General features: G+C 44.8%; 1 protein-coding gene across 6 annotated transcripts in view; it reads right to left on the bottom strand.

Moving 5' to 3' along the window:
* Positions 1-15,643, bottom strand: part of EVL (Enah/Vasp-like) — a 365,975-nt gene that overhangs the window by 48,241 nt on the left and 302,091 nt on the right. For all 6 annotated transcript variants that reach the window (XM_029597934.1, XM_029597932.1, XM_029597933.1 and 3 more), the window contains exons 6-7: positions 10,102-10,343; positions 9,680-9,801 (exon numbers count right to left, since the gene is read on the bottom strand). In XM_029597934.1, coding sequence (XP_029453794.1) covers positions 9,680-9,801; positions 10,102-10,343 — 364 coding nt within the window. The remainder of the gene's footprint in view (positions 1-9,679; positions 9,802-10,101; positions 10,344-15,643) is intronic.

The raw sequence follows: 15,643 nt of genomic DNA, 5'->3' as shown, positions 1-15,643 counted from the left end.
GTCCATCAAGCCCAGTATCCTGTTTCCAACGGTGGCCAATCCAGGTCACAGGTACTTGGCAGGATCCCAAGGGGCATATAGATTCCAAGCTGATTATCCCAGGGATAAGAATTGGATTTCTGCAACCCCTCCTTAATAATGGTTTATGGACTTTTCCTCCAGAAACTTGTCCAAACCTTCTTTAAACCCACATCCTCTGGCAACAAGTTCCAAAGCTTAATTATGCATTGAGTAAAAAAATATTTTCTCTTATTAGTTTTAAATGTATCATTTGGTAACTTCATTGTGTACTTTTTGAAAGCATAAGCAACCAATTAACACTTACTCATTCCATGCCACTCATTTTATAAACCTCTATCATATCTCTCCACAGCTAGCTCTTCTCCAAGCTGAAGCCTTATCATCCTTGAACATCTTTTCTGGCATGCGTATCTCTCTTACATCGTTCTCAGTCAAGACCAAAGAAAATAATTCATTTAGTCTCTCTGCTCTGTCATTCCTAAGTGCCCCCTTTATCATCTGATGGTCTACTGACTTCCTCGCAGGCTTTTTACTTAAAATGTACCTGTAGAAGTCTTTATTACGAATTTTTCCTTCCATGGCAAACTTCTTTTCAAATTCTCTCTTTGCCAGTGCTTATGTTGTTTCCAGTTTTCTTCATTTGGATCCCTTTTCTATTTTTTGAAAAATGTTATTTTAGCTATTATAGCTTCTCTCACCTCACTTTTTAACCATGCCCATAGTTTAACCTTCCTTCCACCTATTCTAATGCATGGAATACATCTGGTCTGGGCTTCCAAGATGGTATTTTTAAACAATGTCCATGCCTGAGCTAAACTCTTAACCTCTGCAGTTGTTCCTATCCATTTTTCTCACTTTATCATAGTTACCTTTTTGAAAGTTAAATGCTGTCACAGTAAATTTCTTTAGTTATTAAGTCAAATTTGATCAAGTTGTGATCACTATTGTCAAGTGGCACTAACACTGTTACCTCTCACATCAAATCCTGTATTCCATTAAGGACTAGTCTAAAAAAGTTCCCCCTCTTGTTGGTTCTTGTACCAGCTGCTCCATGAAGTAGTCATTTATTTCATCCAACAAACTTTGTCAAATCAGGACATCAGTCAATACTGGGATAATTGAAATTCCCATTACTGTGCCACTGATTTTGCTAGCCTATCTAATTTCTTTTAGGGAGGCTTTAATTTGAGTCAATTTTTTTAAATTTAATATTCAGTGTATTTTATGTATTCTTGTTTTATTGTATTATGTATTAATTTTTATATAACTGTTTCTTGTATTTTGTATTTTTATTTTATACTAGCTGTACCCGGCCACACGTTGCTGTGGCTCAGTCTGGTTAAATGGAAAAGAAAGAAAACAGAAAATGCACGTGTCTAATATGTTTAAGGGAGCTGTTCTCTGTTCAGCTCTTTGTGCTTTAGCTGCTGTAGGCTGCAGCTGCTTGTGATCTCTTCACAGCCGCTTTCTACTGCATTTGCTCTGCTCCGGCAGTCCCAACTCCCTCCCCCCTTCCCAGGTGGTGGACGGACTGGCTTGGCGACTCTTCTACCCCTTCCTCCTCCTGTGTGTAACTGTCCGGCAGTCCCTACTCCCTCCCCCCTTCCCCAGTGGCGGAGGAACGGGCTGAGCTGTTTCTCGGAGCAGCGACTCATCTGCCCTTTCCTCCTCCCTCTGTGACACCCAGCACGTAGCGCAGAGCTATATGGTCCGCACATGCTCGGTAGAGCTGCTCTCTACTGCGCATTTGCGGTCCGTCGGTCAGAGCCCATTTATATTGTAGATAGCGTGTGTTGCTTTTATGTCCAACAGATGGCGCTGTTTTTCCAAAAAAGCATGTTTTTACCTCTCACAGGTGTAACATCGATATAATATAGGTATATAAAAACATAAAAACACGTGCGTATTCGAATGCAACGTTGTGTCAAAATTTGAAAGCAATCGGTGAAGAACTTTCGGAGATTTAAGATTTTGAACAAACGAACATTTACATTTATATAGATAAATGCCTATTATTTTTTTGGTAACATTGTAATCTGTCTAGCACATTTTTGTTATAGACTGAAATAAATACTTTTAACATAAATAAATAGTCTGTTTATTCTGGCCAGGTGGATGGTAATAAACCTCCACTGCTATTTCATTCCTCTTCTCATCTGGAATTTCTACCCATAAAGATTCAACATTGCATTTTGTTTCCTGTAGAACTTTTATCCTGTTTGACTCAATGCTCTCTTTAATATATAGGGCTACATCTCCACCAGTTTGATCATTCCTATCACTTCGATATAATTTGTACCCTGGTATGACAATGTCCCATTGGTTATCCTCCTTCCACCAGGTCTCCAAGATGCCAATTATATCCAGAGCTATACACTCTAACTCACCCATCTTACTTTTTACGCTTCCAACATTTTTATACAGAAATTTCAAATTATGTTTTTTGCTTATATAAACAACCTGCTTATCAGTTGACGGGTTAGTTTGGCATCTTTCTGCTCTTTACTTAAAGTTACCTGCATTTATTGCAACCTCTCTACTGGGATGCCCTATTTTCCCTGTTCTCTTAGAATCTTTCTAAGATACATCATTCCAAATGCTTCTGAGCAACTGTTGGCTTTCCCCTTTGTTCTAATTTAAAAGCTGTGCTATCTCCTTTTAAAGGTTAGTGCCAGCAGCCTGGTTCCATTCTGGTTAAGGTGGAGACCATCCTTTTGGAAAAGGTCTCCCCTTTCCCAAAATGATGCCCAGTTCCTAACAAACCTAAAAACCCTCTTCTCTACACCATCGTCTCATCCATGCACTGAGACTCTGTAGCTCTGCCTGCCTCTGGGGTCCTGCATGAGGAATGGGGAGCATTTCCGAGAATGCTACCTAAAATCCTAAATTTGGCTTCCAAAACCTCCCTCCTGCTCTTTTCTATGTCATTGGTTTCCACATATATCAAGACAGCCGGCTCCTCCCCAGCAATATCTAAAATACTCTCCTGTGCGCGTGATACAGTAAATAATTTTATTTAAATTAGACCCGGCGGTAAAAAGAGGCGCTAGGGACACTAGCGCGTCCCTAGCGCCTCTTTTTGGACAGGGGCAGCGGCTGTCAGCGGGTTTGACAGCCGACACTCAACTTTGCCGGCATCGGTTCTCGAGCCCGCTGACAGCCATGGGTTCGGAAACCGGACGCCGGCAAAATTGAGCATCCGGTTTTCAACCCGCGAGCCGCGGGCCTATTTCAATTTTTTTTTTTTTTTACTTTTTTAAACTTTCGGGACCTCCGACTTAATATCGCCATGATATTAAGTCGGAGGGTGCACAGAAAAGCAGATTTTACTGCTTTTCTGTGCACTTTCCTGGTGCCCAGAGAAATTAGCGCCTACCTTTGGGTAGGCGCTAATTTCTGAAAGTAAAATGTGCGGCTTGGCTGCACATTTTACTTACTGAATCGCGCGGGAATACCTAATAGGGCCATCAACATGCATTTGCATGTTGAAGGAGCTCCGAGCTATTAGGTTCGGGGGATTGGACACGCGTTTTGGATGCGCTATTACCCCTTACTGAATAAGGGGTAAAGCTAGCGCGTCAAAAACGCGTGACCAAATGCCGGCTAACAGTGCGCTCCATCGGAGCGCACTGTACCGTATCGGCCTGTAAGTGAGGCGAGAGGTCTGCCACCTTTGCACCAGGCAGACAGGTTACCAAGTGATCCTCAATTCCACCAGCCACCCAACAATCAACGATCTCTTAACACTGTACCTCATTTCTAACTGCTTGAACTTGTGTTCATTAAAAGATGAATTATAATAGCCTGCTGGGCGCCAAAACCAAAAAATACGCGCACAAGTCAAGCAGGTGTGTGGCAAGCAGATTTTAAAAGTCATCCGTGTACGCGCATATTTCCCGCTACAGGCACAAATGAAAAGTTCCCCAAAAAAGGCGGAGTGTGGGCACGGTCTTGGTGGGGCATGGGTGTTCCTGGATTTCATCTTGAAATTTGCGTGTAAATATTTACACGCACAGGTATGCGCAGGGGTCCCCGTCACTTAACTTTACTTCTGCTGTGGATGTCATGTAAGTTATAAAAAAAAAAAAAAATCTAAGCAGATCAGCAGGGTTTTAAATATTGGGGCTTACAGGGGAGAAGGGACATAATTAAACTAAAGGGGAGGTGGGTTAGAGATGCCATTCTTTACCTGAGAGAACTAGGAAAATTGGTCATGGTGTCGGCATGCAAGTCTTTTAAAATCCTCCCACTCATGCGGTAGAAGCAGTATTTGCGCAAGTCCACTTAAAACCGTGCGCATATGCGCAAGTCAGTCCGTTTTATGACATGCGCGCATGTTATAAAAAGGCTGTGTCCCTGGCACGGGTCAATGAACGCATGCACATGTCCGCACGCCAGTTTAAAAGTTACTGTCCCACTGTGCAACCAATGGGGCAGATTTTCGAGGATTTACGCGCTCCGGGCCTATATTCAAAAGGCCCAGCGGCGCACGTAAAGCCCCGGGACGCGCGTATGTCCCGGGGCTTTTCTGAATGGGTGGGCAGGGGGCGGGGCAGGGGCGTGGCTGGGTAGTCCGGGAGGCATGGCCAAGGACTCCGGCACAGCGGCCGGGGGATCGCACGCTGGCACAGCACATGGCCTGTGCACGCAAGTTACAGAGGAGAACGGGGGGGGGGGGGGGGGGGGGGGGGGAGGGAATGGGGAAAGCCAGCTGGTCTCCCCGAGGGCTCGGCACACATGTGCACCCGCTTGCGCACGCCGACCCCTGATTTTATAACATGTGCGCAGCTGCGCGCGCATGTTATAAAATCGGACGTACATTTGTGCGCACTGGGTAGCGCGCACAAATGTACGCCGCGCACGTAGGTTTTCAAATCTGCCCCTATGTGCGTGGTACTGAATGCTCTCGGATTACGGGACAGAAATCTATTCAGAACGTCACAGGTCAAAATCTATTTCAAACCTCCTTCCCCATCCTCCACCCAAAAAAGGATGAATGGAACCAAAGTTCAGTACGAAATTACAATGGATCTATATTTGGTATTGGAGTCCTCAGAGCATGAAACATGAGAATGATTTGGAACAGTATATGCCTTAGTACATCACGAGCGACTATGCTTAAATACTATGGAGCCGATGCAATAAGGCGCGTGAAAAAAACCCCACCACTCATATTGAGCACCCGTTTTCCTAGCGTGCGCACAGCTACCTCTTCTGGGCACCCGATGCTATATTAAAATGAGCTGCCCCATTAAAAAAGGATACACTAGGGAAAAATTGTGCATGCCTAGCACTCAAATGCATCAGGCGCTCAAGAGACGTGGCTGTGCGTCCATAGGGCCGGATTTTAATATCTACGCCCGATTTTATAAACATGAGCTCGCAGCCGCGCGCTCATGTTATAAAATCCGGGGTCGGCGCACGCAAGGGGGTGCACACTTGTGCATCTTGCGCGTACCGAGCCCCTATGGCTTTCCCTGTTCCCTCCGCCCCCCCACCTTCCCCTCCCTAACCCGCCGCCCAGCCCTACCTAAACCTCCCCCCATACCTTTCTTTTGCAAGTTGTGCCTGCCTCTGGGCAGGTGTAGGTTGCGTGCGGCGGCCGAGTGCCGGCACGCGATCCCCCGGCCTAGAGGCCCTACTGAGGCCTCTGGCCACGCCCCCGCCCTGCCCCTTTTTTCAAGCCCCGGGACATACGCACGTCCCGGGGGCTTGTGCGCGTTGCCGAGGCCTATGCAAAATAGGCTGGGCGCATAGGGCTTTTAAAATCTGCCCCATAATTGCAACAGGTGCTCAATACGAGCGTCCATTATATCCCGCACTGAAGACCGCATCAGCAGCTCCAGTGACTGCAGTGGATCCTTTCGGGGGTTGGAGCCTTTTGGAGACAGTGATCCGAGCACTGCTTTCCTCCTGCCTTCTTTTAACTGCTTCTCCTTTCTTTCCTGTGATACTGCCGACTTCCTATTCCGTGCATCAGCAAGCGTGGTGCGATGGAGATGTTCGGCCCGTTCTCCAGGCCATTTTCCTCATTGCTTATCCTGAATGCAGAGGGCGTTCAAGGAAACCTGAGACACTGTCACTTGCGTAATGAGCTAATGCCAGCTCTGGGGCTAGAGTTAAGTCTGGCGCTTTAACAAGTGTCTGCTGAGCGCCAGGTGGATTTCCTGCATGAGGCTAATAGCCTCATCTACATGAAATTTAGATATGATGAGCACTAATCGCTTAAGCAGCTGTTTGGACGCGCGTATCCCCTTATTGCATCGGGTCTAGTCTATCCAAAACGCACGTCCAACTGCGCGTTAACCTGTGCCCTGGGCTGGGTGCACTTTGTTGCATTGGCCTGTATGTGGGAAACCAGGAGAACTTATACAAAGGTGAACAGCAGCATTTTCTTGGCTAGCTCGTAAGATATAAATGAGTGAAATTTAATGCACATAGGGAAAATAATACTGTATACAATGCTGGGTTACATATTAGGAGTTCCACTCAGCTAAAGGACCTTGGAGTCATTGTGGACAATACATCAAAATCTTAAGCTCAGTGCATTACAGCAATCAAAAAAGCAAACAGATTGGGCCGGATTTTAAAAGGGTTACACGCATAAGTTATGTGCATAACCCTCTTAAAAGGCCCCTGCGCGCGCCGAGCCTATTTTGCATAGGCTCGGCGGCGCGCGCAAGCCCCGGGACGCGCGTAAGCCCCGGGGCTTTGCAAAGGGGGCGTGCCGGGTGGGTGGCACGAATTTCGGGACGGGAGGCGTGGCGGGGGCGTGACACCAGCCCGGGGGCGTGATCGAGGCCTCCGAACCAGCCCCTGGGTCGGGTGATGGCGCGCCAGCAGCCCGCTGGCGCGCGCAGATTTACACCTGCCTCTGCAGGCATATATCTGCCAACAAAGGTGGGGGTGGGTTAGGTAGGGAAAGGTGAGGGGAGGCGGAGGGAACAGGCAGCGCGCGCCGGGCTCGGCACACGCAGGTTGCACAAATGTGCACCCCCTTGTGCGCGCCGACCCCGGATTTTATAAGATACGCGCGTATCTTATAAAATCCAGCGTACTTTTGTTGGCGCGTGGTGCGCCAACAAAAGTACGCGCGCGTGCTGTTTTTTAAAATGTACCCCATTGTGAAGAATTATTTAGAAAGGATTAGACTAAAGGAGAGAATGTTAAAATGCCTCTGGACAGATCTATAGTGCTATTGCACCTTGAGTGGTTGCCACAGCTCAGAAAAGATATGTAGAGCTAGACAGGATACACAGAAGGACAACACTGATACAGGGGCTGGAAGGAGCCTCTTAGGAAGAAAGATTAGACAGGTTAGGGCTCTTCAGCTTAAAGAGACAACTGAGAAAGGGATCTGATAGAAATTTATAAAATCATGAGTGATGTGGAACAAGTTAATAGGAACAGTTATTATATTTACTTTTTCAAGGAGTACTAGGACTAAGAGACACTCAGTGAAACAAACTAACTGGTAGCAGATTTAAAACAAATTAATTTTTTCAGTCAATGCACAATTAAGCTGTAGATTTGTCAGAGAATGTGGTCAAGGTTAATAGTACAGCTGAGCTTAAAGGTTAATAGTACAGCTGAGCTTTAAAAAAAAAAAAAAAAAAAAAAAAAAGTTTGGACAAGTTTCTGGAGGATAGGCCCATTAACAATTATTAGCCGGGTAGACATGGGGATTGCCACCTCTTAACTTCTAGAAGTGAGCAATAGGGAAGGGATCCAAGTTGACCTGGACGGACCATTACTGGATATAGAACGCTGATCTCGATGGACCACTGGTCTGATTCATCATGGTATGTTTTATGCTCTTATATTAATTAATAAAAGAATATAAAAGACATAAATGTAATAATAGATATGCAGGGTGTGGAAGACGACGACTATGTCCATGGCAACAGCATTGGTTGCCAGCTCCAACCCAAAATGTCTGCAATAAATTGTTAAGAAGACTAAAAGCTGATGCAGGAACCAGTTTTGGTGCTAAAAGGCATTGGAGTAATTTTCAAAAAGTTATGCTTGTAAAAATGTATATATACGTGGGGAAAGTAGTGTATACTCACATAAATCACTATTTTATAAGCGTCAAAAATATGTGCATAAACTTTGGGCCGAATTTTAAAAGCGATGCTCACGCTAAATGGCACATATACATGAGTATGTGGGCCGTGCATAGCAACGCAGGTTTTAAAAGTCGCTAATATACGCACGTAACCCCTTTTAAACCTGCTCCTGGGCGCGCCGAACCTATTTTGCATAGGCCCCGCGACGTGCACAAGCCCCAAGATGCGCGTATGTCCCGGGGCGGGACTGAGGCCTCCGGCACAGCGGCCGTGCCGGTGCGCACAACTTACCCCTGCCCAAAGGCAGGCGCAATTTATTTATTTATTTATTTAAAATAATTTATATACCGGAGGTTCCTGTATAATATACATATCACCCCGGTTCACAAAGAACAGTAACTATCGCTAAAATAGCGGTTTACATAGAACAGAATAAAAGAAGTTTTACATTGAACAAAAACTAAGTAAACAAGTTTTTACATTGAAGTCAGCATGTGTAAATTTCTGATTAACAAAGGAAGAAAAAAATAGATCTGAATAACTCGTTGTGGGCTTGAAAAGACTTTTCTTCGTGTTCTTGGCTCTAGGGGAATGCTTGTTTGAAAAGCCAAGTCTTAAGTTTCCCTTTAAATGTAGGGTGGCATGGTTCCAAACGAAGGTCTGGAGGGAGCGAGTTCCAAAGTGAAGGGCCCGCTGTGGATAATGCACGTTTCCTCAGAACGGATTTCGCAGGTTGTGTGATTAGTCTGTTCTGATAGGCGCTTCTGGTTGGTTTCACAGATGTGTGTAATTGAATTTGGAATGTTAGGTTGAGAGGTGCGATGTTGTGTAAGGCCTTATGTATCATCATTAAAGACTTGAACTGGATCCTGTATTTAATCGGAAGCCAGTGGAGATGGTGGAGAATTGGGGTGATATGATCTCTCTTTTTGGCATTTGATAGAATTCTTGCAGAGGCGTTCAGGACCATCTGAAGTGGTTTGATGGTGCATGCTGGAAGGCCTAGGAGGAGAGAGTTACAGTAATCCAGCTTTGGGAGTATGATGGCTTGTAAAACCATGCGGAAGTCTCTGTATAGGAGGAGAGGTTTGAGTTTCTTTAATGTTTGAAGTTTAAAGAAACATTCTTTTGTTGTGTTGTTGACGAATTTGTTGAGACTGAGTCTGTTGTCTATGACGACTCCCAGGTCTCTAACTTGTGTGGTGGAGAGCCCTGCGGTGACCGGATGTTGATTAGTGTTAGAATTAGTGTTAGAATTATAAAATAAAGTGTTAGATTATAAAATAATAAAATATTATAAAATAATAAAATATTATAAAAAAATAAAATAATAAAAAATTATAAAATAAAGTGTTTAATTATAAAATTAGTGTTAGAACTTATAAAATAAAGGTAGGGGGGTGATTTAGGTAGGGCTGGTTTCTAGCTTCCTTTCACTTCCTACCTCACGTCTCTAGAGATATCGGAGAAAACCTGGGGGGTCACTCGGTCAATACAGACACCAAAGCGGCATTTTACGACAGACCCTAACCGCCTGGATCTGCGGTACCATCCTGTTCAATTTTCTCCTCAAGTGGACAGAAACCAACCTTTTTGCCAGCAATTTATTCATCTCTTCCATTAGTCCGCCTCCTCCTCCACCACTGCTTGTTCGGTTGGCATCGGTCTTGCTGGCTCCGCTGGGACTTGCGCCTCCTGAACCGTCCTCCGGCTTAAGAAAGAACCACACAGTTTTGGTTTTTTTCTTTTTTTTAATTTCAATGCACTTTCTACTGGTCACCCAAGAAACTCTTAACCATCTACCTCAGGGCCAACCCGCACAGTTCCCACGTTATGGATGACGTCTGATACATCAGACGTCAGGTCCCGCTATTTACACAGAGCGTAAAATGCTATTTTAAATTTTTCCCTACATTTTTGAGCAAAAAATGTAATAAAATTGAGCCGAATAGTACATTTTTTTTTTTTTTTAAATTAGGTTACATGATAACGACAACTAACACATTCTTACCCGCTGCACTTTCCTCAGTTTGCAATTAGCCAGAGCCGCAGCCAGTCCTGATGACGGGCTATCATCATAGCTGACCCCTAGCCCTCCACCTGCCAGCAGTGGGGGAGGGGGCGGAGGTGTAGCGCCTGAGGACGGAGGAGGTCCTGGAGGTGGGGGAGGGGGTGGAGGGCCAGTCACCGGTGTGGGTGCTGCTGTGGCAGCGATAGTGTTAGCAGAAGGGTGCCCAGGCGGGAGAGCAGGACCTGAAACACAAGGGGGAAAAAAAAAAACCCTGCCACTTAAAACCCAAAATGGAAAGTCTTCGTTCGTCTGCATGAGCAAAAAAAGGTGCCTTTGCCATCACCATTCATGCTGAAGAAGGTAACAGCGCAATACCAGGGGGGGTTTTCAAACGCTTAAGCGGCTTAGAACTGTGCTCCGGGCAGCATATTAAGTGCCATAAATAAATAAACAAACGTAAATCTGCATCAGTCCCGATTCCCTGCTGGTCATCCTATCGCACCCCTGCAAGCGAGTGTCCCCCTCAATGTTTCTCTTCCCTAGCACGCTACTGAGTTCCAGGGCGCACACTCGCCCTGCATATTTACTTCCTGCTCATCGCATCTGCACCTTGCTATTCGGGGACTACCCCCCTATCAAGGATAATTAAAACCGGTGTCTCGGTTTAGATATTGAGGGGGGTCCATGGTCAGTAGGATGTTTAGTGGACGAGTTAGCCGAATAACTTGTCCCGGATATTCAGTGGGGAAAAACGTCTCACTCAATATCCCTGAGTAAAAGTTATCTGACTGACCATAACTGGATAACTTTATCCTTAATCGGCTATAATCAAAAGAATATAGCCGGTTAAGTTCAATTTAAAAAAAAAAAAAAAGAAAGCTATAACCACAAACTGCAGGCCCAAACCTGTTCCTTTCTCCTTCCCACCTGAACTGCAAAGGCCCTGCATGACCAAACTTGTCGTCTCCTTCCCAAGAGAGTCCAATTTTAGGTTTTACAAAATATCAGGGCTGCGAGACCGATGGTCACAGCAGGTCTAAAGTGACACAGCTAACTTAGCCGGATACACCTAATATTCTGCTAAGTCAGTCGGTTAACGGGACCCCCCTCCCCAGAACGCTCCCAAAATGCTTCTTTTATATCTGGCTAAACTATAACCAGATAACATATCAGATAAAGAGAGGCTCAATGTGACGTATAACTCGTTTAGATCGATAACTTCTTTGTTATCCTTCTAAATGGTTCTTAAATATTTACCTTTGTATGACCAGAGAATAGAACTAATGAAGCAAATTTTGTTTATTTTTGCAATACCTCTTACAAATGTGTGCATGAAATAAGCCCAACAATTTTTCCTATATTGCTCAGAGCAGTATGGTTTGACATGTTAGTCCCCTTGAATGCAGGTCAACAACTAACAAAGAAATCTAAGGTGATATCTGTCTTTTGGACTAGTGTAATACATATCTTGACTAGATCTCAAGATTTAACATTCCCTTCCTCAGGTTCACAAACAGAATGAGCAGATCAGGAAAGGTTTCTTGTTAGAAAAAGTGCAGAGCAGGGTGACAAAAATAGTAAATGGGGTGGAACGGCTCCCATAAACAGGTTTGGGCTCTTCAGCTTGGAGAAGAGAAGGCTGAGAGGGGATGTGATAGAAATTGATAAAACCATGAGTGGGGGTGGAACGGGTAAATGAAGAACGGCTATTTACTCTTTCACATAATACTAAAGCAAGGGGATGCTCCGTGAAACTAACAAACAGATTTAAAACAAAATCGGTGAAAGTGGTTTTTTCACTCCGTGCACAAGCAGCTGTGGAATCCGTTGCCAGAGGACGCGATCAAGTTCGCTAGCAGAGCGAGGTTTGGACAAGTTCCTGTTGAAAAAGTCCATAAAATATTATGGTAGACTAGAGAAAGCCATTGCTATCCCTGGGAGTAACAAGAGATAAATGCACTCTGCGATCTGTTGGGTACTTGTCGTCTGACCTGGCCACTGTTGGAGACAGGATGCTGAGCTTGATGGACCATGGTCTGACCCAGCATGGTATATCTTACGCTCTTAAAGCCTGCTCATTCTGTTTGGACCTGAGGAAAGCAGCGTTAACTCCAAGAGCTAGTCAAGAAATGTACTAAGTTAGTCTAATAAAAAGGCATCACCTTTTTTTTTTTTTTTTGTTTGTTGACCTTTATTTCCTGTTTTGTTAAAAGTAAAATAGGCCTCAATGATGCCTTTTTTGAACCGACATACAAACTGTATAGGGTTTAGGGTGTCTATAGAGTGGTTTTAATCAGACATGTTCAATATTATTCAGCTAATGGCATGCTTCAAAACAGATATTTGGGTCAACTTGCGGGCTATTTGTTTCTATCCCACAGAGAGATTCTCCTATGTGCCAGTTCTGCAGACCTTCGAATATCATTTTCATGTTTGAAGCACTCCCCTTCCCTGAGCAGTGCTAGGATACTCACATATAGAAACATAGAAATGACGGCAGAAAAGGACCGAATGATCCATCCAGTCTGCCCAGCAAGCTTATGGTAGTAACTGCTGGTAGGGATGTGCATTCGTTTCATTCGTTTAATTCTTTTCATACGTTTCCCATTATATGCCAATCAGATGTTCATTCGTTTCATATGTTTCATATTACATGTTTGTATAGGAAACGTATGAAACGAATGCACATCCCTAACTGCTGGCCATACAAGCCACCTTTCTAATTATCAGTTTCCCAGACTGTCAAAGTCAGGGCCCTTGTTGGTTGCTGTTTGTGTCCAATTCCCTGTTACTCTTGCATTATGCCCAGGAGTACATGCCAGTGGGACAGGGATGAATATCCCCCAGGCTGTCCCCATAACTTTTATGTAGCAGGAGAAAAAATGCAGGATCTATGGACAATTTTTTTGTTTTGCAGAACTGAGGCCTTTGTCCTTAACAATTGGTTAAGCTTTGCCCATATGGTTTTAGCCACTATTTACCCGAAACATGAAATTTTAAGTTTTGTAATAAATGCAAAGACATTTTCCATGAAGCTCTAAAAAGATTAAAGAGAAAATGGTGAGCTTCTACGGCAAACTAAGTTTGGTGTCCGTACCCTCCCTTCCAAGTCACTTCTTTGGAAAGACACAAAAATAAGCGACTTCTCCTTACTTTACAGACATAAAAACTCCGCTGTGTAAAATGCATGAAAAAAACGTCCAAAGGTGCTCTTAGAAGTAAATTTATCATCAACTGTGTGCAAACACGATATTGTCTCTGAAACGGAATTGGAAACAATGGAGGGTTACCAGAATTATACTGCAGGGGCAACAGAACCAAACAAACGTGGCTTATATTTGGGGAGGATCAACAATTCCATCCCTACCACTGGGCAGACCGGGTGGGCTAACTGGTCCTTCTCCGCCATCTTCTGATTTGTTACTGTGTTCTATGGATATATTTTTTAAGAAATCAGACCATCGAGGCAAGGGTTACCATTTGACAAACTCATGGCAGCACACTCCAATTACGAGAAAACTTTTACTAGTCACTGCACTCCACTGAAGATGCCCCTTGGTGAGCTAACAAGCAGTACCAAAATCAGTTTCATCAAGAGCTATTCCCACAGATACGTGGAAAGGGGGAAAAAGAAATTCTTGATGAATCAAGCCCTTTATCTTTTCCTTCCTCTCTGCAGTTTCCAGCTTTTGGCGTGGTTGATCTGTTCCATAGTCTCTGCCGAGACTCTCCCATCGCCATCATAAGAGAATGTCTCAGCTGAAACTACAGCCATAAACCTTCTGGTCTACAGCAACAGTTCCCAAACTGGGGGCCATAAAATCGGGGGATAGGGTCACGAGAAACAAGGATGCTTCCCCACCGTTTGGACTTCCATTGCCCACTACCTTCTGATCCCAGCTCTGACCTGCAATCAGCAGTCTACACAGGGTCTGTGAACGAGCACACGCTCTCAGGCCCTGCTCCCTTCTCCTGCATGGTCTTCTGGCTGGTTTGGAAACCTGAGAGGCAGGCCATGGGCTGTGAATGCATTCTGACTCGCAGGCGCTGTGCTGACTGTTGCTACTGTTGTTGCTAATGCTGCTTCCTTGCTTCTGATGAACTGGGGCATGGGCAGTGGGTGCTACATGGAAGGAAGGGGGAATGGAGATCTGCTACAGGACAGGAAAGGGCAGAGTGAAAGGAGGTCAGCCGGGGGAAAAGGCATGGCATGCAGAACTCAGTGGAGGGGGGGGGGGGAGAAAAGAGGGAGCGTGGAAGTCAGCTGGGGAGAGAAGAGAAGGAGGGAAGGTCTACTGGAGAGAGGGAGGAGGCAGCAAGGAACAGTAGGAGTATTCTGAGGGAGGTGGAGGAGAGGTCTGCTGACAGACAGAGAGGGGAGGTGGAGTGGAGCTCTAATGAGAGGGATGGAGTGAAAGTCTGCTGAGGGGCAGCGAGATGAGGTGGAGTCTGCTATTTTGTTTTGGCCACTATCTGGGATTGGGGGGAATTTTCAAGCATTCTAATGGAGTCATAGTGCCTAAAGGTTTGGAAAGTATTAGTCACTAATGGCAGCAGCTTTACAAGTCAGCTGAAAGAAGGCCCTGGTGCTGACCAAGCGCTAGATGTGTCCAGATTCCATCCTCCACAGCCAAAACCCAGTCAGGCTTTCAGGACTTCCATGATGGATATACATGAAATCTGTTGTGTGCATTGTGCCTCCATTGTATGCCTATTTGCAAGAAGGGCACCATATTTTACTAATAGTGCACTACTTCCCAAAACAAGAATGTGATTACATTTTTTAAAACAATGTTTTGGTTCCTTTGAGAGAAAGCGGGCTCATTCGTGATGTTTTACACTTTTGTTTCAAATGAATGCACATCCTTAGAAGACAACGGCTCATGTTGGCTCACCATGGGACATCTGTTGGGGGCACAGTTACTAACAGGGTGTAAACAAAAGCTTGGTGCCTCCAACCTCACTAGCGATCTTGGGGAAAAAAAAAAGCAGCAAAAGAAGGTGATGCTTTCCTGCAAACTCTTAATTTGCTTTACCCACCCATGCTCAAAATGATTCCGTTTTCATTTTATAATTTCCAGCACTTTTTAGATAAAGGTTGTGAACTGCGGTGTTAGTCTGCTTCAAAAGGTAGAAATGAAGGTCAACAAAATAGTTGTAGGTGAGACCTTATTATTGGACCAACACATTTCTGACTAGCTTTGGAGAAACACAGCAACATTTTTCTAAAAACGTCCAACGCCTCAAAGAGCGGAAAATCAACCTTTTATGAAAACAATCAGTTCAAACCCGGAGCTCTTTCAAAGGTCACACTCATTTAAAAACGGGTACTTACTCAATTGGGAAATGGCTGATGATGTCATGTGAGGAGGGGTCCTCTTGGACATATTCACCTCAGATACAGAAGCATAAGGGGGAGGTAATGAAAGAAAGTGTGGCATGGACTGGTAGAATTGTGGTGGGGGGTGAGGTGAAGGCTGAGGAGCCTGGGTGAAGGAGCAAGCTGGACCGGCGGCTGGCAGCTGAGGGAAGGGTGCGGTTT

Source organism: Rhinatrema bivittatum, chromosome 4 (assembly GCF_901001135.1).
Source record: "Rhinatrema bivittatum chromosome 4, aRhiBiv1.1, whole genome shotgun sequence".
NCBI classification, from domain to species: domain Eukaryota; kingdom Metazoa; phylum Chordata; class Amphibia; order Gymnophiona; family Rhinatrematidae; genus Rhinatrema; species Rhinatrema bivittatum.
The sequence above is the reverse complement of the archived record's forward strand: the minus strand, read 5'-3'. Positions and strand labels throughout refer to the sequence as shown.